Source organism: Emys orbicularis, chromosome 4, assembly GCF_028017835.1.
Source record: "Emys orbicularis isolate rEmyOrb1 chromosome 4, rEmyOrb1.hap1, whole genome shotgun sequence".
NCBI lineage: Eukaryota > Metazoa > Chordata > Testudines > Emydidae > Emys > Emys orbicularis.
The window spans coordinates 105,672,345-105,698,351 of NC_088686.1; the positions used below are offsets into that span (position 1 = coordinate 105,672,345).

Below are 26,007 nucleotides of genomic sequence, written 5' to 3' on the forward strand. Positions count from 1 at the left end.
CCTTAGTATGATTCTTACCCCAAGATAAATCAATATTTAATATCCCCTGCAACAGCCCCGTAGATGATTTTAAACCTTGCCTCCATCCCATTTAGTTACCTTTAAAAATTCTTTATGCCTACCTTCACAGATGACTTCTGAAAAACTAGTCTATAAAAAGCAGCCTGAAAATAATTAATTCAGACAAAGAGGGTTTTTTCTTCTTTTTAATCTTCGTGAATTGTGCTGATCTCTAAATCCATCTCCTTTAGCTAATTCTTACTTCTCAGCCAGGGCTGGCTCTATCTTTTTTGCCGCCCCAAGCGGCGAGGCAAAGGGAAAAAAAAAAAAGCAGCAGCAGCGCCACCGAAGAAGAAAAAATGAAAAAGCTGCCGCCTAACTGCCGCTGAAGAAAACAGAAAAAGGTGCCGCCGAAGAAGGGGGGGGAAGGGGGAGTCGGAGTGCCGCCCCAAGACCAGACGGAGTGCCGCCCCTTCAGATTTGCTGCCCCAGGCATATGTGCTATGAGGTAGGCCTGGTGAGAGGACTTTTGCCGGTGGGAGCTGAAAGAATGGGCCCACCAGTGTTTCCATACTGGTTACCTCAGACCAGGATTTGCAATTCTCCCCCACATAGGGTACAAGGCCCCAGGCAGCTCCTTCCCATCTCCTAACCACATAGGCTATAGGAAGTAATTACAAGCAGCAAGGCAACTCAGCCCCAGGACTCCAAACATGCTACAACTTCACCTCCATTTTGAGCTCTGGAATAGCCTCATCCCCCAAATAATTCAAGAACCATCAAGTTGTGCACATTGCTAGCCTGTCTAACCAGATGATCTTGGTATTGTTACTCTCCTCCTCCATTCCTATTGTTTGTTATGCTTATTTCTTTGTGTCTTGTCTTAAATGTAATTGCAAGGGGAGGAACCACATCTACCTTTGCACTGCTCAGAGCCCAGCACAACAAGGCCCTGATCCTAATTGGGGCCTTTAGTTACTACCACAATATCAATGTTAAACAGTAATAATGAGCCTGATTTACTTGTAATGCAGTTTTCACTTCCTTTTCATTTCCTCCTTCACCCCCCCATCTGCCACCCCACACAAACAAAAACAACAAGATATAAATTGTGCTTCTTATTTAGAAAAACGTTTGGCATACAGCTTAATTGTGTCCTCAGACTGAGGCAGATTTAAAGCCGGTGAGAATGCCACGATATATGGAGCACACGTACAGTAGAGCAAAAACATTTTTTAAAAATCTCTTTGCATCATGTACGTTTTTAATGCAAATTCTACCTTGGAAATTGAGAGCTATGTTATTAATTAATGGAGATCTCACACACAACAGCAATGTGATGAGATTTATGTTGTTGCTGAGACAACAACATTTAGAAAAGTCCCAGCAAAAACACAGCAGGGGTGAGCAGCAGAGGAGAGAGACAGTGATGGCAAAAGCACAGTATATTCCTAGATTGCAATACAGTGTCAGCTCAATGCATTCTAGGAACAGAAAAACATTCCAGCTTGGCACAATGAGGTCAATATTACAGTAAGGTAAAGCGTTCCATTTTAATGTTATATAAGAATGGCCATACTAGGTCAGACCAATGGTCCATCTAGCCCGGTATCCTGTATTCTGACAGTGGCCAGTGCCAGATGATTCAGAGGCAGTGAACAGAGCAGGACAATTTCGAGTGCTCCATCCCCTGTCGTTCTGTCCCAGCTTCTGGCAGTTGGAGGTGTAGGGGCACCCAAAGCATGGGATTGCATCCCTGACCATCTTGGCTAATAACCACTGATGTATCTAATAGCCTTTGATAGACCTAAACCATTGTACATCTATCAAAACTACAAGTTGTGCGAGTCAGATGCCAAGGTAGTTCCTAATGCTACGAGGGTGGCATTCTCACAGTAGTAGGAGAATGAGGTAGTAACACAGGCCCTGATTTAGGAAAGCACGTAAACATCCTCAGGCCCGTCCCCTATGCAGGTTTCCCTATTAAGGAAAGGCACATGCTTAAGTGCTGTCCTGAATAGGAATTCTGGGGTATTTTCTTTTTTTAAACTAGATTCTGCAGATCCCAACCAGACACTTCCAGGTAGCTGTAGAAAGGCGATGTGGACAGAGACAAAGGGAAATGGCTTGATAAATGGAGGAAATGACCCATATGCCTCAAACTCCTTTTCCCTTTGAAACTAATGCACCTTGTTATTTTAAATTCCTCATCCTGCAAATCATCTTTTTTATGTACACAACATTTCGTATATATTGATAAGCTATTGCAATAAAAATACTATGAGGCATGGTATGACATTTTTGAGTTGGGAAGTGGCTTGCGTCCCCCACTCTATCTATTGTAGATAAACCACTATGAATAAAATAAGAGCTTTTGTTTTTTAAGGAAGTATTTGTCTGAGCAGTTTCTTTCAGAAATGAAAATTGTATTAAATGTAACTGGCCTCCATTTCCCTAGAAAGTAAAATAAAAAACAGAAAAGGAAATAAAACTGTTCAGGACAATATATTGCCTGTATTTGTAGCTTTGGGTTTTTTGAGAGGATGGGAAGAGTTCACAGGTACTTCATTAATAAGGTGTTTAGCAGCAATGATGTAGTGTGATCTGGTTGCTTCTATCAAAGAATAAAACATGGGATGTATGCAAAGAATGACATGCAGGTAATCCCTTGATAAAGGAGAATCCCTTGGGAGGAGGAATGTATCAAGCCAACCTAATCTTATACATGAACATCCAAAAAGACTGATTGGCATCAGGCTAGGAACAGAATTCTGGCAAGGAGCTGGCAACTGAATATATTTTGGCAACCTGCTAAACTCTTGACAGAACAGAAATTTATACAGTATATGATGTGTCGGTGACTCACTGTGTCTACAGTTCTAATGCATATCCTTCCAGTGATGGCATCTATCCGCACTGGCATCTGAAATACAGCAAACAGTGTTCCTGCACTTTAGAAATAAAAGGGAATAAGCATGTAAATGTATGCTGCACTAAACAACAATTTATAAAAAAAAGAAAAGTAGGATGTGGGTAATAGTGGCTGCCTCAGGGAGGTGGTTGTGATGATGCAAATGAGTGATAGGGTTCCCAGCTAAAGAAGTCCTCTGGGAAGTGACAGTAAAAAAAAAAATGCACAGCCTCATGGTCAATATAGGGTTAATCTTAGACACAAGTGCCCACCCTCCTTCACCGCTGTTTATTAAATCACTTTGGGATTGGGGGAGGGGGAAAGAAGAAGAGAGCTTTCCAAATCGCCATCTCAATGCTCCCCCCCTCAGTCAATGAAGATCAGCAACTGAAGATCAGGAATTTGAAATGTTTTGCCAGTCTTTCTTCTAGAAGCATTTGCAACACGTTAAGGACCATGGGCCTAACAATAAAATGTGGGTTGTCTGCAGATTTTCAGGATGTAGGCTGGGCAATTTCAGGTTAGACATTCTTTGGGTTTTAAATAGTGCTACAGAAACAGATGATGTTTGAAAATGATTTTAACATAAATAATCTGATGTTGAAGATTATTTATCTTCCTGATACACATTTCCATTGTGATGGGCTTGTTTATGGAGTTAATGTCATATGACTAGAGATAGACTAACTATTTTTCCAACAAACTTGCCCCTTTATATGTTTGCAAACTACCAGTAAGCAGACTTTGATTATTACACATGTATTGGTAACTTATTATTGTTCAAACACTCAAAGGAAACATTCCAGCCTATGGGTTATTCATGAGTTATTCACTTCCACTCTTTCTTTGACTAGTCATGTTGTTCATATTGAGTAACTGGTCACCTAATTCTTTTCACAACATGCAGGAAGATTCAGTGACAATTTAACATGCTGAAATATTTATTTCTTTATTTGAACCAAAATGTCCAAGCTAGCATAGACCTGGGGCTATGCCCAGAAATAGGCAGTGCTGTAAGCAAACTACAACAATGGAGAATGTGCTTTCAATTAATCTGACTATAAATACACCTTGAGAATTTAGAGGAATCTTGAATTTAGGAAGTAGTTAGGTATCAGATGAGGTAATCCAAACTCATCCCTGTTGTACTTAAACCATTCCAGTCAATGGAATTACTCTAGGAATGACTTTGGCCCAGTGTGTTTACCTAAAGGAATGTATGGGGAGGGCATGGAGATGAATGGTAGTATGAATTGCTTGCCAGTGGATGTCTGTGGTTGGACATAAATGTGAAAGAATTTGTGTATGTATTCTAAAGCTCTTAGATGAGCTAGTGAGAGAGGGAAAAGTTTTACCTTATAAAATATGGATAAGCAAAACAAAACCTGGAGTAGGTTTGGATATATGTCTGGAAACTCTCTTGAACAGCTTTGTAAACAGGCTGCACGTGAGAATATATGATGATTATATTATTATGATCGAGGCAATGGCACTAGCCACAATGGCTGAACAATGTACCACAGCTTCCTTTGGGAAAAACTGCCCATGCTGATTTAACTAAATATGCAGATTTTTCAATATTCACTTTGATCAAACTCTGTCCCTTTTGGATTTGTTTCTGCTCCCACATTTAAGAGCCATGGTATACACAGAAGAATGCTTTTTATGCCTTCCAAAGGAAATACCCCATGTGAGTGGAAGACCTGTGTATTCTGCATTGTACTTGTGCTGGAAAGCAGATATCAGAAAGGGGCAAAAAAACCCAAACAACTTTTAAACTATTATTAATGAGGTCTTAAACCTGGCAGCCCTTCAAGTAGGCCTGGCATCAGAAATAAAAAGAACTTCTTGGTTATGTTCTGCCACTATCCCAACATACCATAATGGCAAACAATTTCAAGTACTATATTCAAATGCAAAACCTAGAAATTAAAGGCAAAAAAGCAAGTTTGCTTCATTTCTGAATATAATAATTTATATTTGAATGTAGATTTGTGCAAACTGGTGGCTGCTAAAAACTTGACAATTTTACCCAAGATTAATACTGTACAGGTTCATATACTGTTTCTTACATAATACAGTATTATATCATGCAGGCTCTGTGCACTGTGCATTCTTGTCTTACATACATACACTATTTTCATTGTTATAATGGTTTGACATATCTTTGCTGACCTAGAATTTCCATAAGTTACATTCTCTTCCCTCTAAGGAATATATTTAATAATTTAGCCAACAGCCAAGTACTATATATTTTCTGTTAAACCAATCTTCCTTAGGTGTAATTTTGGGGATTAGGCAGTGAACTACAAATCTAATTGATCAGAGCACAAATGCACACCACCAACTTTCTAAAGACCAATTCAGGGAATGAGGCAATTAACCACAAGACTAACTTAGATGCTAAGGGATGCACAACAAATACTTCCATAGGTGCAATTCAGAGTATGTGGTACTTAAGTACAAAGTTAACAGCTGCAAATTTTGGTGATCTATATATGTGTCATGTAATTTTTCACTATTTTTTCATGTTGTAATACTCAAACGGTGTAAGTCTATTTTACTGTGTTTCGTATAAATGATTTTCATGCACCCTGTCTGGCATATTCAAAATAGCATACATGAAGCTACGCAAGTGTATCTGAGGTTTAGGGGGGGAAATGTATGTTAGGTATATATTGTATTATTTGAGCATACGAACAATGAAAGACTGTGTCACAATGACATGCACTTAGGGGCAAACTTAAGGTTTCACATGCAGCTTTAGCATTGCCTTTCCTGATTTTGATATGCTTTTTTGGAGCCACCCTTGATAAGAGTTCAGTACCTACCGCCCTCTGCACCCATCTACTGTGGAGCTGCTGGCCAAAGCAAAGAGGATGAAGCTGTGCTCCCACAACACTCCTTCTCCTTTGGAGAGGTTAATGCCAGCAACAGGAATGGCCTTACACAACCCTTACAAACCTTGAGTGCCAGAACTCTGAATGTCCTTGTGTATGTGTCCACACCTTGCACTACCTCCCACACTGGATACACACACACAGAGGTGAAGTAAAATCTTTCCCTAAACACAGATGCATATCCTGACTGTGTTTCTTATAATGTAAATTCCTATAACATTCGATACATTGGTGTAGATTCAAGCACATTTTTGCTGAAAGTCAGACTTGTTTTCCATGATGGAAATGTGTCTCTTTAAAAGAGACTGTTACCGACTCTGAGATCACCTTTCTGCAAGATGCTCCATTTCTAATTTCTGCATGAAAAAGTTCTAATTGCATCAGATAAATTCACCACAGCACTTCTGCGTGTGTGAGTAACATTGTAATCATTTAGCTATTCAAAGACAAATCTAATTCCTGAATAGGCCTTAAAAAAAACAACAACAAAAACAACACTGTGGCCTATTGTTATCCTAGGAATAGCCTGATTTAAAAAACCACTGCAAGTGAACATGATAATCAAATGCATATAACAGCAACCATCCCAGTTCACCAATACCCAGTGCACCTCAGAAGAATGACAAGACACCTGCGTGGTATAATATGCTGCCTGGGAAGCTAAATCTAAAACATGCACCCACCCTGCTGAACAATTTGATCACAACACTCCTTTCACTTATTGTTGTAGAGTAATACTGATCTCATGATTAATCTGATCCTGTCATGCAACAATGAATATCTCAATCAATTGTATAAATAAAATAAAATTCCTCAAGCTGCAATGCTAAGTATATGAAGTCCAGCATGTTTTTCAGTTCAAATAAAAGGGGGCAGTATTACATCAGTTGATAGTCAGATATTTCTTAAATGTATTAGGGAAGGATGCAAATCTACTGTATTTTACAGAAAAATGTATTACTGCCTCTTGGACACATACTACTTTAGTGCCCAGGGATAAAATGTTCAAAAACATTTTCAATGGGACTTAAGCGTCTAGTCATTTGAGCGCTTCTGAAAATTTTTACCTTGGGTCACTATTTTGCTTTCTGCATTACTAAGGAAATATATTGTGAATTTATGCACATTTTTTCAAGTAGACAGGATAAAACACTGACACTTAAAATTGCAAATGGAAATATTGCAGTTGCAAATACTATTTTATAACAACTTACAGTAGGGCCAAGATTTCTAACAGTGGGTGTCTCAAGTTAGGCTCCTAAACTCATATTCATACACCTAAAAAAGGGGAGTGAATTTCAAAAGTGCTGAGCACAGAATAGCCTCAGTTGGAGATACTGGGTGCCCAGGCCACTTATATTCAGGTGCCTGAATATGGACTTAGAAGCTGGACATTATGCACTCACTTTTAAAAATCCTGGTTTACAGTTATTATTTGGAGTCATAAACATAAATGGACAAATCCACAAAATATTTCAAGGCCCATTGTGGCAATATAGTGAAGATGACTGCTGGGATTTTCATTTTTAACTTCCTCTCCATTCAGAGGTATCTACCTCAGCCATAATCATTTAACTGAGATAAAAATACAGCATGATAAACAATGGGTGTGTGGTGCGTTCTAGGGCCCAAAAATCCCATATAGAGGAGTAGGACTCCTGCCACTTGCTGGGCCTCTGTGAAAAAAGCTCCTTACTTACTAAGCACCAGGATTACCAAAGGATACAATATCCCACCATCCTTCAAGGACAGCTGTCCCTATGGCTACAGTAAATTCCTTAAGTCTTTACAATGGAGTGAGTATGTGGCTTCTCTCTCTTCCAGAGAAGTTCCAAAGAGGGAATTTTGTTTAACCTTTTATCAGCCTACTTAGACAACAAGCTGCATGGAGCATCTGCCTGTACAGCATGTGGCACAATGGGACTCTGATCCGTCATGGGGCCCTCTAAGCACTACCACAATAAAAACAATTTCGTAAATACCAAAAACTGATCATGTGTGCTAGATACTACTATTGATTTGTTAGCTTGGCTGTAAAGTATATATCTGGGAAGTACTAAAATAGTTAAGATTTAACAAGAGGGAGCAGAGAGATCTGTAATTGTTCGTGCACATAACCTTCGTTGCCTCTTCTTCAGTGGCCCAAAATATGAATATCGGTCTTTTATTTATAATTAAAGATTCTTCTAACAGAAATTAAAACAAAAAGGAGAGAAAACTTTATTAAGAAGTTTTTGTTAAAATCCCAAAGCAAAACAGAATAGGTGAATTCTTGCAGAGCTGAAGTAAGTATTTATGATTCATGATGGTTCATGAAAGTCTATAATATGACTGTTTCCTTAGACTATTATTCCCATGTCTCATGTTTGGAAATTAGGGACAGTCGTCACTAATTCTAGTAAAAGATGAGACACTGATTGCCTGCAGCTTGGTCTGAAAAAAATATTGTTCTGACTGAGTTCTCCTATTCAATTACTAGTCATTGAGTTCAGAGAATAACTGGTAGCAGAGAAGGCTTGGTGTTGGCCTTTGAACCACATAGTGCTTGAACAGAAAAGATGTAGGAACTCACTCCGCCATTACAATTATTATGGCTATAATAACAAAATTGATCAAACAATTAATTGATAATATGGTGTTGTACTTTGGGTATTTATAGAACCCTGCGCGGATACAAAATTTGTATTTGCATCCGATCCTCAAAACTGATCTGCAGATATCTGCAGATTTGCAGGGCTTTAGATATAAAATTTGGATCCGTATCCATCTGCAATCTGCAAAAATGGTCCACAGATATATAAAGCAGATATCCGTTGATTTGCAGGGCTCTAGGTATTTAGGAAAAATAATAAGGTTTTTCTTAATAATAATAGTAAGTTTTTCTCATTTAGGGGAAAAAATGACTATGCGTGAATGGTAATGCTTTTCTACAAAACCTTCCTGAAGTGTTTCTATCAGGCAAACTTTGTGCACATGTGCAGTGGCCACATGTAAATGATGGAGCGTAACAACTCCAGAGGAGCTGTTACACTCTATTGTGTCAATAATCCATATATTTAACAGTCCCTAAATACTCTGCATTACAGCAGACCGTAACACTTCCAAAGGGGCCGTTATGGCTTATCAAGTCAAATCCGAGTGCCTAAATATGGCTTTGACCAATAGACTGTAAACAACTCCAAGGGTAAATAATGCATATTTTAAACAAGTACAGACTATATTTTGCATACAAGCCATTATGTCTACATTAGGATAAATGAAGTGGGTTTAATCTTTTTTTCATTTGAAATAAGGGTAACATAAAAACATTTATAGGTCTCCACAGTTGTCTAAGGATTTATGGACTGCTTTTCAGAGGGGCTGAGCATCTGCAGCTCCTATTGAAGTTCATGAAAGGAGTGAGCAAATCATGTCATACATTTTTGGGCCTAATTTTGGTTTCCGACCGCACATGTGCTTATGCCTGAAACCCTACAAAGTGGTGGGGAGGGGGCATATGGCATAGACATATTATGCAAGATTCTGGTTCCTCTAAAAGCTTGATGAGGTCACGTCATAGGTTTTCTGTAAGGATATAGAAGATACCTTCCTGTGACAGGGTGTAGAAGATATGATGTGTATATTTACCATGTATGTTCTGCAACCTTCACCCATATACCTCTATCCAGTGCCGATAACTCATGCTTCTGCCTGTATACTGGCCAGACTTGAATTTGGCCTTTTAAATATAAACAAAATAGACAATACAGCATCTTTTGGGGTCATTTAGAATATTGTCAGATCGAACCATTAGTCAACATTTAGTCAATTATCCTGGATTTAAATACTAAACTAAATAGGACTAATACCAATAATGCATGTTTTGTTATAGTACCTTAATTTACAAATTTCTTTTAAAGATGAACATGACTTGCCTAGAAAAGAGCTATTCCCCCCATACAGAGCCAACCTTCTGTGACTCCAGCCACACAAAAGATGCTTTGTGAGGCCATTTCTGAACTCTTCTGGATCTCTCCACTTTCCCAGCAGTTTCCTGAACTGGGTCAGCTCCCCTTCCACTTCTCCCATAACAGCACTAATGCTGTTCTCTCTTCCTTTCATGATGTTGGCCTACAGCTGAACAGCATCAGGTAAGGTCGAGAAATTTGGCTTTGCTTAATAACCAATTTACGCTTTAAGCTCTATAAATCTCTATGCACATAGAATGGTGTCAATTTAAAATTGTAGCTGACCCACAACTCTCAAGAGAATCATAAAAATGCATCATTCCAACTCACTGTCATCAATTTATTTTGCTCTTTCTGATGACCAAGCCCCTGTGAGCACTTTAAAGCTTTCTGGGGGTTTTTTAAATGGGAATGGGGCAATTTTCAAATATATATGTTTATAACCAATACAAAAACATTTAGAGCCTTAAAATGACATTTTCAAAAAGGCATCAACCCAGGCTTTGAAGTTTTGTGCATAATGTTGTAGGCATAATAGTTTTGCACAACAAACTGTTACCAGTTCTCTGAACTCAAGGACCAGTAACTGACCAGAACTCAATCACTTTTTTTCAGGCTAAGGTGCAGGCAATTAGCTTGTCATCTTTTTCTGAGGTTAGACTCTTGTTACTCATTCACATGAGCAGCGTCTAATTATCTGGAGGCTATTTTTTAAAATGTGGCACTAAAAGATGGACATAAGGACCTGATCCTTTTAGAAGAAGCAAATCCAAAAAGGTAGCTATGATTTCAAGGCTCTGCTGGGATCATGAAAAATCTTCTCTCTGTGCCACAGATAAAGAATAGTTTTTAACATAAAATATTAAGTAAAAGGAAATTATCATTCAAACAGAAATAATGAAAAGGGAGTGCTTATAAATATCCAGAGTGGAAAAACATACCTTTCTGTAATGATATTTGAACAAAAGTATGGTTTTTGTTTTAAATGTATTGTATAGATCTATTTTACATTTTATACAAAGTATGTACACTTCTTCCATAAGATTTACTACTCTTAAAAATGCAATTTTTTTCATTATTTTGGGGGGGCGGAGGGTGGAGAGATACCATAATTTTAAAGGGCCAATTTGTATCCCATTGTATTTGAATATTTGCACTACTTTATAGTTGTGGTACAAAACCAAGGGACTAACAACATATCAGAGGTGTGGCAGTAATATCCCAGTACAATCCTTGTCTTGTCTTATTGCTTCACTCTGTGGCTTATACTATAATAAATAAAAACAACAGGATGACGGTGAGTTTTCACGATAAATCTCCTTGCTGTAATTTTGTTGTCAGAGCCTTAAACAGCACAGTTAACTGTGAAATGTCTCTGTGTAAAAACGGCATTGTGGGTTCCAGGGTTATACTCTTTCCGTGATTTCCACATCTGCTCTGATCAGTTTAGAAGCATAGAGATGATTTTTCTAATGGGCAGTCATGCAAGCTCAAGCTGGGTTCTTTCACCTTATGCATCATGAACAATAAAGATTCTGCGATTTAAACTTAGTTAACAATGTTGTTGACAATACACATGAAGGAAGAGATTCCAGCTGATTCTCCCAAAGTTTTATTGGCTCTGCTAAGAGACATAAGAGGAAATAAAAGTTATTTTAGGCAATACAGGAAGCTGGTAAGGTTCTGAAATCACCCAAGGAGCAGACTTGGTAGAGCAAGTAGGTGCCTTTTATACACACTCATTTTACAAAGTAGAAAAAAAATTTAAGAATCACTTTACTCTTCCTTTTTGTGTTTTAAATATTTTCAAATATTGATCCAATGACACTCATGGTAGTCATTTGTAAAGTACATTTACATTTAAAAAAAAAAAAAGCATAGCAGGTGTGACTTTTTGTGTGTCCAATCTTATAGTTTGGACTCAATTAGGATTCCAATTGACTTTAATTAGAATTTTGCCTGAATAAGGACTGCTGGATCAGTTATTTAATTTCCCTGTTACAGACTTTCTTTCATAGCATTAATCTGTATTAAATGAGTTTTAAAATGCTGTCATTTAAACCAAACCTAATAGAAATAAATATTTATTAGGCTCTGAATTTATTTTGCAAACCATTGCTAATCCTATGGGGAAAGAGGTTAAAGAAATCCCTTTAACAGGCACTGACCCTTTCCCTTACTGTTTTGGGTAATGTAGAGATCTTATTAAGTTAAAATATAAAATGTAGATTAAAAGACATCTTGTCTTCAACAGTGCTGTTTACAATGTTTCATTCCCTTTCTGCTATGGTCTCCTGGCTCACTGATGGATCTCTTGTGTGTTTAGATAAGATCATCATATAAGCAAAATATTATGGAGGTTTTATATATAGTTACTGTTGTGTTGAGATTTATACTTAAAAAGGTATTAAATTTCTTTTTTAGATATGAACAGTATAGTATAACTTCCCCAAACACACAGCACTGACACTCTAAATATTGTATGAATATTTTGAGAATTTCCAGGTAAATTTTGTACTTCATTTATGAGTTAGAACCATTAAAATCTACCTTTCTTTAAAAAAAAAAAAAAAAGAGTTCTCCAGCAAAGAAATTCCAAAATTTAAAACATGGGCTGCTTTTAAAATGTATTAAGATGTTAATTTTGTGTAATTTAATAATTGAGTCATAACTGTTTCTATTTATGCCACAATGTTTCCTGTAGAATATTTTCCCATTTGTTGCTAAATGAAATTTACAGCCAATATTGTGGCATACAACTGATTTTGTGTCAATTACTTTTGGTGGGAAATAGCTTATGTGATGTATTTTTGCAGGATAAGTCACTCTTGGGAAGACAACTGAGAAAGCATTCTTCATCAAAAGGGCTGCCCTACAGCTCAGCCAATTACATGATTCAGTGGTTTGCCAGTTCAGCTATATAAGAGCGACCCGCTCCTGGAGCAGATCTCTGGGACCTTGGCAAGTCCATAGAGCAGGGCTGTTCTCCTGAAGATTTCCTAAATTCTGGAGAACTCTTCTTTTGTGCACCTCCTAAAGTGAATAGGATGGGGGCATCCCTCCTGACCCTTCTGCAGATCGTGTGAAGCCTCATTGCTAACATGCCTGACTGAATGCTATTGTACTTAATGCAATGCTTTCCCTGTTGCTTTGTCCATCCTTTTGTACTGCATCCTCCAGTTTTCTACTTGTAAACTATAAGCACATTTGTATACATTATACCATCACGATACTCAACTACACCAATACACTAAAACTCTCTCTAACACAGTCATTTTAACCAACACTATCATCTTCAATGCACAACTCAATCTAATAGCCACTCACAACCTTAATTCCAACCAGTTAACTTGTTATTCTAACCAGTTAATTTGTTATGTACAGATTCACAGATTCTTACACTTTGAGGTCAGATTAAGAATATACACAGGAAATAGATTCATAGATTCATAGATTCTAGGACTGGAAGGGACCTCGAGAGGTCATCGAGTCCAGTCCCCTGCCCGCATGGCAGGACCAAATACTGTCTAGACCATCCCTGATAGACATTTATCTAACCTACTCTTAAATATCTCCAGAGATGGAGATTCCACAACCTCCCTAGGCAATTTATTCCAGTGTTTAACTACCCTGACAGTTAGGAACTGTTTCCTAATGTCCAACCTAGACCTCCCTTGCTGCAGTTTAAGCCCATTGATTCTTGTTCTATCCTCAGAGGCTAAGGTGAACAAGTTTTCTCCCTCCTCCTTATGACACCCTTTTAGATACCTGAAAACTGCTATCATGTCCCCTCTCAGTCTTCTCTTTTCCAAACTAAACAAACCCAATTCTTTCAGCCTTCCTTCATAGGTCATGTTCTCAAGACCTTTAATCATTCTTGTTGCTCTTCTCTGGACCCTTTCCAATTTCTCCACATCTTTCTTGAAATGCAGTGCCCAGAACTGGACACAATATTCCAGCTGAGGCCTAACCAGAGCAGAGTAGAGCGGAAGAATGACTTCTCGTGTCTTGCTCACAACACACCTGTTAATACATCCCAGAATCATGTTTGCTTTTTTTGCAACAGCATCACACTGTTGACTCATATTTAGCTTGTGGTCCACTATAACCCCTAGATCCCTTTCTGCCGTACTCCTTCCTAGACAGTCTCTTCCCATTCTGTATGTGTGAAACTGATTTTTTCTTCCTAAGTGGAGCACTTTGCATTTGTCTTTGTTAAACTTCATCCTGTTTAACTCAGACCATTTCTCCAATTTGTCCAGATCATTTTGAATTATGACCCTGTCCTCCAAAGCAGTTGCAATCCCTCCCAGTTTGGTATCATCCGCAAACTTAATAAGCGTACTTTCTATGCCAATATCTAAGTCGTTAATGAAGATATTGAACAGAGCCGGTCCCAAAACAGACCCCTGCGGAACCCCACTCGTTATGCCTTTCCAGCAGGATTGGGAACCATTAATAACAACTCTCTGAGTACGGTTATCCAGCCAGTTATGCACCCACCTTATAGTAGCCCCATCTAAATTGTATTTGCCTAGTTTGTCGATAAGAATATCATGCGAGACCGTATCAAATGCCTTACTAAAGTCTAGGTATACCACATCCACAGCTTCTCCCTTATCCACAAGACTCGTTATCCTATCAAAGAAAGCTATCAGATTGGTTTGACATGATTTGTTCTTTACAAATCCATGCTGGCTGTTCCCTATCACCTTACCATCTTCCAAGTGTTTGCAGATGATTTCCTTAATTACTTGCTCCATTATCTTCCCTGGCACAGAAGTTAAACTAACTGGTCTGTAGTTTCCTGGGTTGTTTTTATTTCCCTTTTTATAGATGGGCACTATATTTGCCCTTTTCCAGTCTTCTGGAATCTCTCCCGTCTCCCATGATTTTCCAAAGATAATAGCTAGAGGCTCAGATACCTCCTCTATTAGCTCCTTGTGTATTCTAGGATGCATTTCATCAGGCCCTGGTGACTTGCAGGCATCTAACTTTTCTAAGTGATTTTTAACTTGTTCTTTTTTTATTTTATCTGCTAAACCTACCCCCTTCCCATTAGCATTCACTATGTTAGGCATTCCTTCAGACTTCTCGGTGAAGACCGAAACAAAGAAGTCATTAAGCATCTCTGCCATTTCCAAGTTTCCTGTTACTGTTTCTCCCTCTTCACTAAGCAGTGGGCCTACCCTGTCTTTGGTCTTCCTCTTGCTTCTAATGTATTGATAAAAAGTCTTCTTGTTCCCCTTTATTCCCGTAGCTAGTTTGAGCTCATTTTGTGCCTTTGCCTTTCTAATCTTGCCCCTGCATTCCTGTGTTGTTTGCCTATATTCATCCTTTGTAATCTGTCCTAGTTTCCATTTTTTGTATGACTCCTTTTTATTTTTTAGATCATGCAAGATCTCGTGGTTAAGCCAAGGTGGTCTTTTGCCACATTTTCTATCTTTCCTAACCAGCGGAATAGCTTGCTTTTGGGCCCTTAATAGTGTCCCTTTGAAAAACTGCCAACTCTCCTCAGTTGTTTTTCCCCTCAGTCTTGATTCCCATGGGACCTTACCTATCAGCTCTCTGAGCTTATCAAAATCCGCCTTCCTGAAATCCATTGTCTCTATTTTGCTGTTCTCCCTTCTACCCTTCCTTAGAATTGCAAACTCTATGATTTCATGATCACTTTCACCCAAGCTGCCTTCTACTTTCAAATTCTCAACGAGTTCCTCCCTATTTGTTAAAATCAAGTCTAGAACAGCTTCCCCCCTAGTAGCTCTTTCAACCTTCTGAAATAAAAAGTTGTCTGCAATGCAGTCCAAGAATTTGTTGGATAGTCTGTGCCCCGCTGTGTTATTTTCCCAACATATATCCGGATAGTTGAAGTCCCCCATCACCACCAAATCTTGGGCTTTGGATGATTTTGTTAGTTGTTTAAAAAAAGCCTCATCCACCTCTTCCACCTGGTTAGGTGGCCTGTAGTAGACTCCTAGCATGACATGGTGCATATGCATCTGTTTCAGTAATATTTATGCATACCTTTTCATTCCTGCAGTTGTTTAGACCCATGTTATTCATAGAGGGCAGTTTTACATCGACACCATGAGGCGGCTGCTGCTGCTGCTGCTCCCTCTGGATCTGCTCTCTCATCTTTCGAGCCTCCTGTATGGCTTTCATGACTGTGTCCTGGTCCCCAAATAGGGCAGGTGAGTTAAGACTGGAAAGGATATCTACAAATACAGAACATACCTAATTAAGACAACCATTCAGATTAGATTCTCGGCTATGCAGTCAGCTTTCATCCTGTTAGAGTGGCACCTGATTAATCTCTGTAGTAGTAGTAGTAATGATAATCTTCTCTTTAGACCAGTGGTTTTCAACATTTTTTCATTTGCAGACCCTGAAATATTTTGAATGGAGGTGCTTTTGGAAATCTTAGGCATAGTCTGCGGCTGCCTGAAAACAACTGCATTAGATGGTTGAATTAACATGCAGTACTTACGTATAAGAGTGGCCCTTCTTTGTGCCATTACAAATGTGACTACTTAGTACACAACATAGCTCAGCAAACAAGCACTGACCTCTATGAGACAACTCATATGCTTAAAGTTAAGCAAGTGCTTAATACTTTGCTGGATCTGGACCCAAATGAGAAATCTTTGAAACGATAAGAGCAAAAAACGAACAGGAAGTAACCTTGCTCAGTTGGCTATAGAAATATATATGTTTCTTTGTTAAGGGATAAATGTCACTCCCTGTACTGCGCTTTGAAATCCAGAAATTGTATACAGCAGTTAGCGTGTGGTGGTAGGCAAGTTATCACATTAACAGGAGCTCAAAGCTGTAAATTACTGAGACAAAATATTTCTTTTCTTTCTGTTACATGTAGCAGAGATTGAAAAAAAAATCTTCAAGCATTAAACAAACTATCGTTCCTCGGTAAAAGGCATTTTATTGTAGGTAAAAATTAGTACTGTGGATAAGGCTTTCTAATTTTAGACCAAAAGACAGCAATTATTCAGTGACTGGTAGTTTCAGGCTGCTGTGGTGAAGCTTTAACTTGATCCACCTGCTGTTTCTGCATGTGAATGTACATTATACAATACAGAGATGTGTGTATGTGTGTATACACACACACGCACACGCACGCACTACAGCTAGGAATTCTTGGGGAATCCTGCATGACAAGCAAAAATGTCTGTCCTTTATTTAAACGCTCTAAGTTTGCTAGGCTTGTGAACTTAATTACACAAAATATATATATTGTAAAATACATAAATGAGACAATGTTAGAATTTTTCCTCAGAAGAAAATTCTTATTGACGTCAATTCCGTTGACTTCAATGAGAATTTTGTCTAAGTAAAGAGTGCAAGATTTGACCCAACAGCATGCGGATTTAAAAAAAGTAAAAGGTTAGCATCTCCGACTTTACCTTGAGTAAGGAATAATTGATTTAACACTGTAGCCTACACAAGGTTTTAGGGATTACACCATACTGGTTTTTAGCATAACTGAGGCACTCCTCCCTAAAACAGTGCCACAATAGAACTCAGTCTATGTTCCCCCTGAGTAAAATTCTCAAAAGCTCCTAAGTCACTTGTAGTATGTCTACCCTGCAAAAACAAACCAACCAGCCAACCTGTGGCAGCAAATCTCAGTGCCCAGGTCTACAGACTTGGGCTTGTGGGACTCACGCTAAAGCACTAAAAATAGTCATGTAGATGTTCTGGCTCAGACTGGAGTTTGGACTTTGAATCCAGGGATTGGGGTGTGCTTCAGACCCTGAGCTCCAGTCCAAGCTGGAATGTGTATGGAGCCATGTTTAGCACCATAGTACGCCCCACATGCCTGAGTCTGTAGACCCGAGTTCTGAGACTTGCTGTCGCCAGGTTTGGGGATTTTTTTCCCCAGTGTACACATACCCACGGGTGCCAAAGTCCCATTGGTTTTAAAAATCTGGCCCCAAGTGATTTTGAAAATGGGACACAGGCTCCTACGTCTGCTGGGAAAAATTGAACATTTTACCACATCTCATCATAGCTCCTCTTCTACTTTTAGACTGGGGAAGAAAGCACACAAAGCTTGTGTCGTTTAACTTTTCATTGAAAATAGCCTCATCCTCTGCCACTTTTGTTCTCTACCTGTCTCTAAAAATGCCATTAGTAGTCTGGCTTCAAACCTACCTGCTGTCCTGTAGTGTTAGATACAACAATAGTAGGGCCACTTAGAAATAACATGACAGAAAGACCAAATGACATCTAGGAAGCTGCAGAAACTATATTTCAGGAAACATTCCCCATGGGATTGTGAAGTTGTCTGGAACACATCATAACTTTTACAAATTTGTTTATTATTTGCAAGTGTTTACATGTATTTTACAAGTATATCTGAGGTACGGATTGTGAACAACCAGTTTGTCGTAAATATTCAGTCCACAGTTAAATTATGAGAATTCTGTTCCTTGACTGGATGATGTAACCTTTATAAACTACTTTCGCCCCCCAAACATTTTTCATTTGTGAATCTTGCATATGGGTCAAAAATTCCCCGTCCGCAAACATTAGAATGTACAAAACCTGGAAATATGAACATTTGTGAGCAATGAATAATAAAGAGATTTGAACTGTCTGAACAGAAACTCTCCTGTCTTTCTACCTCAAAAAAATGTTCAGCATATTCAGAATAAGATCTTGGTGCAAGGATACTGCATATCTAGGACACCACTGGTTCATGGGTTGCTGAAACTTTAAATGATAGAAGATTATATTTCTTTAGGAACACTATTCTGAGTAAGTCTAACAGGCATATTCAGGCAAGGAAAATCAAGTCAAGCTATCTACTTGCCTGAGCTTCTAAAACAGTTTACTGTAAATATACATGGGTCCGATTCTTGAAGGTGCTTAGCACTCTGGCCCTAATGCTGCAAAGCACTTTAAGAACATGCTTAATTTAAAACACCTGAGTAATCCCATTGGATTGAGCTCTTGTATGAGCCACCACGTTTTTAAATCCAAGTAAGGCACTCAAACTGGCTCTTGTATTCATTCATATGCCCATTTGTTGCCTAATCCAGAAGCCAAGTTTGAAAATTGAGCCTTGTACTTATACACACACTTAATGTTGGGAGCGGGGGAATCTTCATTATTCACACAAAATTGATATTATTACATATCCTTTCCCTTTTTGAAATCAGCAGTTATTTCCCTTCCAACTTGTGGGTTTACCTAAGGAGGATCCTCTTCCCAATGTCCCTCCGATAGGGCTCGGGATGCTACTTTTATTTGGCACATTCACTGGACTGGTTTTACTAGCTGGGAAGAGGTTCTGCGTCGGTGATGTCGGGGATTTGACAGGTTCCGCTGTTTTGGGTCGGGCTGAGAGATTCAGTGGCTGTGCTGCTTCATCCTACAAGAGTTTAATGTAAATAATTATTAGAAAAAGACAAATGAAACACATTATCACTTAGTAAGACACAGTCATTTTACACCTCCGAGACAATGCCACATTCTCCTGCAATAATAACAAAAGAAGCTAATTATCTGCCTCCTTGAAGATTCAACGAAAGGAAACCTCATTAATTTCTCTGTGTTATGCTTCTATTTACATTAACTGTGTGGCTGGATCATTCTTTTTGCCAAATTAAAATTTGAATTAGCTCACATTACAGCTTAATTTCCTAATGTGTTTTCAGAGATCTAAATTAACCTAGGGCATTTACAAAGAATTATTTAAAATTTCCAGCAGCTCAGTAGTGCTTTTGTGCTGGTTCTGTTTGAAAAGTTCCTGGAACTATAAATAAGCTATGTAGTTTATTTTTTCATGTATTAGAAATTAAACAAATATCACTGATTAAGGGAAATATTAAGAGCCCTCTTTTACATTTTTGGCCCATACACCGATAACACTGCCATTGCTGCACACCTTTCACATATATTTTTTTGGGTGCACACTCTGCACGGGATATTAATCTATGCTCTCTTCCTATCATTAAAAAAGAAGTTTTGCAGTGAATGTAAATGCACTGCAATCATCTATGCACACTATTCAGAACTTAAAATATACAGCATTTTCTACAATTTCATTTTATAATTCCATTGTCACACATCATTTTTTGCCATATTTTATGTAGAATTAAATATTACATTTCATGTACATGAAACAGAACATAGTGGTCAGGCGATGCTTTTGTAATCATTTCTACCAAGTTCAAACACTATTGTGTGTATATCTTTAATTTGCAGTATGGAAGCAACATGAAGATGGGGAAAATGTCTAAATGTGTTAATTTGGTATAGACATACATAGCTCTGTAGCCAGATAACTATGGAAGACATTCACACTCTTTGACATACATTTTATGTCAGTGATATGGGAGAATGAGTCCAATTTTAACACATGTCTAACTTTGGGAAGAGGGAGAATCTAAGTAACTCTTTTTTTTTATCAAGATCCACCATTCACATGGCCATCCTCTCCCCATTCTTAGGGCATGTCCCCTTTGCTTAACTTGTTAAGCAGCCAGCAAGTCAGAGCATTCTAAAAACAGAATACTGATTTTCTGTCATTAAAATGAAAGAGCCAAATAAAGAGCTCTCTCATTTAAAATACACACAAAGCTAAAATATGCTGGATGTAAGGTTACATAGTCTATATTTTAGAAGACAGAACTGAATACTGCGAAGTTTAGAAATCTATGACAGAAAACAATAATAAACTGTTTTATCTCATTTTTCCCATTCTCCTTACTAGCAGGTAATGATTCAGCAAAGTAATCTACTCATATATAACACATTCAATATGCCAACATAAGAAATAGGTGCTTATTTATAATACCTTAACATCTCCAAAATTAATATGATTTCTGTAAAATTGCAGGATATATTTTCTCCCCTATATTAGTTGTTAATTGCAAACACAGTCCCTGACTTTGCAATGCAGGCAGACACACGTATCCGTGGAGAGCCCAACTGAAGCCAAGGGAGCTCTGCAGGAATGCAGGGGGTTGCCTGCGCAGATCCAACTGCAGGGTAAGGGCCTTAGTATGTTCATGTGCTTTGTGGCCATGATACAGCAAGCTGTGTAACCCTGCAGAGCCCTGGTGACTTCAACAGGGTTCCATGTGGACCCCGGGCTCATCCTGGGCTAAGCTGCTTGCAGGATGAAGGATTATGACTGTACGCACACAAATGCCTATGCTAACATGCTCAATGGTCAAATAACTTTGTGACCAGCAGTAACGATCCTGTGACAAATGAAAATTCATTGCTTTTGAACACCTCCAGAACCCTTTTGTTTGTTCCTCCATATCAGACTTCATCATTGATATGAAATAGCTGTAAGGTGGGAAAGCTTTCTGGAAACTGATGTGAAATCCCAACATTCTTTTTTTGAAAATGTTGACTCCTATAAAATAATTCTATTAGCTCTATTAAGTGCATGTATGTTGTACCAACAGATGGCTAAACACAAAGAAATAATGTATGGTTTATTAAGAAATGCATGACAATTAAAACTGCTCTGCACTGTATGGGTAACAGAATTCTCAAAGAGAGCACTCTAGTACTACTTTATTGGAGTGTTTTTATATTATTAATTAATTTTATTTTATGATAACCCATCATACTTCTCTACATGAAAAACTTGTAATTGATCTCTAATATTTTCAATACAATAGTGTGCTTAATAAAATAAGTATAAAAAGATTTTTATTAACATATACTGCAGTCCATTCAAGTAGAATTATGTAGGGAAACCCCCAAGAATTTGCATGTGGTCAAGTCAGTAATAGAACTCAGCTGGCCAACGAAGCTGGAATGGTATTGGCTTTAGTTCAAGCAGATATGTGTTTAAATTTAACCAGGGAAAATTTTGCTCATCCAGTAACAGTTTGGTTTGGTGTAGATCCATTTGGCTCATTCACTTATAAAATTACTTTTTCACATTAATGCACTCAATAGCATATACTCAATCCCCTAAATCACTGGTGTTTGGTATCACTATACTATAGCAACTTTGCTTAAACATTTTGCCTCTACTTTTGGCTGCTTCTGCATCAACCTCTAGAAACTCAACGTATGTGGTAAATCTCACTAACGGCTCTGCAGCACAGCACTGCATTCTGAGAGGTAAAATATTAGACTAATATGTATCCACAGTTAAGTAAAGTGAACGCTAAACAAATGCTGGATCTGTCCATAATGGAATAATTTTTATTTATTAGTACTCTCAACATAGCACAAAAGTGTAGTGGAAATTTATCAGCCCAGGCAGAAATATCTACTCGCCCGCACTTTACCATGATGACTGATGATAATGAATTTTTACTCACCTGTCAAAAAAATAAAATAAAATAAAATTCTCACCCCAAATGAGTAGAATCCTCCCAGCATGATTTGAGACATGATTGTGGGTCTATAGGATTTTTTTGTTATTCTCAAAGAATGTTTTTTTTTTCTTGTGGAAAACCAGTGTGTGTCTTCCATAGCTCAGTTTAGTGTCTTTATATTTGTCGTACTAGTTGTTCAAATCAATAGCATGTCCAAACATTTCCCCACAAACTAAGAGTTTTGTAGTTTGAAGCAATTTGTTTCCCAACCGGTCTGGCATCGTGAAATCCAGTACAACCACAGCAAAACACAGCAATAAAGGCAACTTGGTACCACCCACAGGTACCAGCTGCAGCACAAAGTTGGAGGGGTGCATCATGTTCATTTCAAGCTGCTGCCAAGTGCCACGTTGTAGCTGCCTCATTCCAAGCAAGTGAGAATAAGCAGGCACAAGCATTCAGCAATGGCGCAAAACCGACAAGGAACAGCCTCGTCGTCGGCAGCTGTGTGAAATCAACAAGAGGCAAATCAATCTGCAGTGACACAGTTTTTCTCCCTGGAGCCCTGATTTACATTTTATTTTTATGTGAGGCTTTTTCCAAAGTTGTGTAAAAGGCGCAGCCTGGGATTTGTGAAATAATTAGAAGGGCTACGGTCCCTCTGGCCCTCACAATGTAAGTTAGCACCAGCTTTCTGAGGCATAGGTTGCATTTCGTGCTTTATTTGAAATCACGTAATAAAATAGATGCTATTTATACACATTATCAAATTAAAAACTGAATTCCTGAAGATACTGAATTTTAGGGATGAATTTTCAGTACCGGACATAGAGATGAAGGGGAATGCCTAATATTCTTGTTTCCAAGGAGTGAACACCTGCTCTTCCATTCTCCATGCTGACAGCATACCACTGAAGAGGAGTATTTCATTTGGGAATGAGCTTTCATATGGTTGGACTTCCTACTGTTAAAATAAATATGTGGACAGTGTCGCGCTGCTAATTGCACCACCTCTTTCAAACACTAATTTTTTTTCCATCGAAAAATACCTTCACTTGTGTTATAGGGCTGGTCCCTCGCTTTTCGTTTTTCATCCCAGTAGGTGAGAGTGCCCCTGTCGTGTTCGGTGCCTGGGGAGTAGAAGGCATCTTGGTTCCAGGAGAAACCTGCATGCTGGCCAGCTGAGCTGCATAGAGTTGCTGCAAGACAAGAAACAAGTATAGCATATTGCCTGCAACGGTCCTAAGACAGAGATGCAATAAATGTACATCATTCTATCGCCTTGCTGCTGCTTCTCTTTTTCAGCACTTTCTTGTTTGAGGTTTTCCTGCTTGATACTTTAAAAAAATGAATAGATTTGCAAAATTCTCACCCAGGGCAAGTAACTATTTTTATTAGATAGACACATAATATATATTAGTTATTAATCTATTGTCAACAATTATCATGGTAAAGGGCAGACAGATAAATATTGTGCCCAGGTAGGTAAACAATCATGACAATGTTGTAAGCCTGGTTACTAACAACAACAAAAATATACCAACCCCCATGCAAAATATGAAACAGTTAAGGTCTTTACATAGCTGCATAGCAACTCTCCATTAACAGCAGAATTGTATTGGGAATTGAAGTTGGGATTAGTGTGCTACTGAAAAGCACTGCCATGTTTTCTCTTGATATTGTTTAATGGTAAATTAGGCAATAGGTTCTATTTCCAGCCTGACACAGTCTAACTCCCATTAACACCAATGAGAAGTATTGGTGTAAATCCCTGCTCATAAAGATGAGGACACAAATACACCCTTAAACATTATCATAGAATTTACACACAACTTCCTCCACTTTTCAGAAGTTTAAGTGAAAAAGATGTGCATTAAAGTCAAATATTCCTAGCATTATAAAGTGTTTACTGAACCAAAAACAAACAGGTTTTAGTTTCCTTCTAATGACCACCTTTAATCCCTCACCTTGAATTAGCAGTAGCAATAATCCTTCTACCATAAACAGGGGAGGATCCTAATCCCTCTTCCACACATAAATCTGTATAAACTTTGCCTTATTAGTGGAAAAAAAACAGGTGGTTTGTGTGTAATTTCCAACATTACTATCATTCAGATGGACAAATAAAAAAAATTACAGTAATCAAAAGCAGACCTTTCAGCACATGTAATTAAATGAAAGCTTAATAAAGAATAATTTGCAAGAGCCAGATGTGCTTATGTCATAATTGTTGCTTTCTTTGGAACAATTTTTCTAATATAACAAGCCTCTAAAGAAATGAAAGTTACACAATACTATGTGCTCAATGACTCAGTGGCTAGACAAATGCATATAGAAGGGTCAGAGTCAGAACTCTGGGTGCTTAATGAAAAATGTGACTTGTTGGTTTGTTTGTTTCCCTAAGCCTCCACTACATCCCATCCCTTCAAAATGCCAGGCACAGTCTCCACATGGACAAGAGAGGAGCCTTCTGAAATCAGATACATTTAAATATTTAGGTTGAAGTACTGTATTTTTTCCTCTGCTAGCACACTAATTTCCCAGTTTTCTGTTCTGCACTGAATAATGAAAATGAAGAATTGTACATAGTAGTAAATGTTCCGCTCTACTGCTGGGATCTTATCAGCTCCCCTTGGCAATGGCATATAAACTAACATCATGTTCTTAGGGTCATTCTTTGTTAGTTTAATAGACTACATTACTATTTGATAGTAAAAAGGCAAATTTTCAAACTTCTTGAAGCCTGAACATTTTCAGCTCAGGATAAATTAGATACTGTATAGTGGAACTGATGACAGAACAAACAAAAATACATCTTTAGGAACAAGCTGATTGTAACAGGGATGTTTGGAGTTTATGCTTTTCTCTGTCTACTACATACATTGTGTAGAATAACAGAGTTGTCCATACTGTGAGTTAGCCACAAGAGCATTCATAACTACAATGGCAGTACAGACAGCATGCTTCAGAGCCAAAAGATGGCTCATCCAGATTCTGCTTAAAGTAGCCTAGAAGTTCTACACTGGATATTGCAATTTTAAGGTCTGGGAAGGCATTTTCCTCCAGTTGCCCACTGACTTTAACACCAAAGGTTTTGGGGGAGGGGGGAAGGTTGCCTTCCTCTTGAGCATGTTGCGAAGGTGAGAAGGCTGGATGAAAGTTACTCTCCTCACATCAACAGAGACTTTCATACAGGGCGAAGGCAGCAGGGTGAACAGTGATATTGCAGCACTTTCAGTTTGTAGCCCAGTGGACAATCATTGATAGACATGTATTTGCTGCATCTTAAGGGCAGGGCAGAAGTCCTTGCAGTATAAGTCTTGGCCTAATGTCCCAAGTCTCTGCAGTATACAGAAGCAAGCCTGATTTTCTAGTGAGAAGAGGACTAATTGGTAATTTGTAATTTAGCAGCCGTTCAACGGGGGCTGGGCACTGAACTACCCCCAAGTCTTCAAGGATGAGCAAAGATAGTAACAAGGACTATGGGCCACTAGGTGAATGTATGGGAAATTGCTTGAGTGGAGGTATGCTAATGTTAAAAGTTTAATAAAGTTGCCTTTATACTGTAACACTGTGTTAAGAGTTTTATGGTGCTAAGTCATATGTCTGGAATTGTTTTGCCTGTCAGTGTTGCAAACTTGTCCTAAGCATAACAAAAATAAAAAGACACTGTATATATGAACTTTTTGGTTTGGTACATGCAAGACCAAGTTTTTCCAGAAATAGAGGCAGAGCTCAAAACCACAAAAATTCACCCTGGTGCCTGCAAAATTGTCATTTGGGCAGAAAAGTTGGGTAACTACACATAAATACCTGCATGTCTGAGGGATTAGGCAATCTGAATTAATATATGCAAATAATAGATCTGTTGGTGCAAATCTTTTTGCAAACATAATTGTACATTCACCTTTGAAAATATGGCCTTAAATGGCAATCTA

The 26,007-nt window shown here is 38.3% G+C and overlaps 1 protein-coding gene across 9 annotated transcripts in view; it reads right to left on the reverse strand.

Moving 5' to 3' along the window:
* Window positions 1–26,007, reverse strand: part of SOX6 (SRY-box transcription factor 6) — a 459,030-nt gene that overhangs the window by 51,839 nt on the left and 381,184 nt on the right. For 7 of the 9 annotated variants that reach the window (XM_065404484.1, XM_065404489.1, XM_065404488.1 and 4 more), the window contains 4 exons: window positions 23,119–23,268; window positions 18,969–19,149; window positions 15,783–15,973; window positions 2,867–2,923 (listed from right to left, as the gene is read on the reverse strand). In XM_065404484.1, coding sequence (XP_065260556.1) covers window positions 2,867–2,923; window positions 15,783–15,973; window positions 18,969–19,149; window positions 23,119–23,268 — 579 coding nt within the window. The remainder of the gene's footprint in view (window positions 1–2,866; window positions 2,924–15,782; window positions 15,974–18,968; window positions 19,150–23,118; window positions 23,269–26,007) is intronic. The other 2 variants (XM_065404492.1, XM_065404486.1) reach the window with 1 other exon arrangement.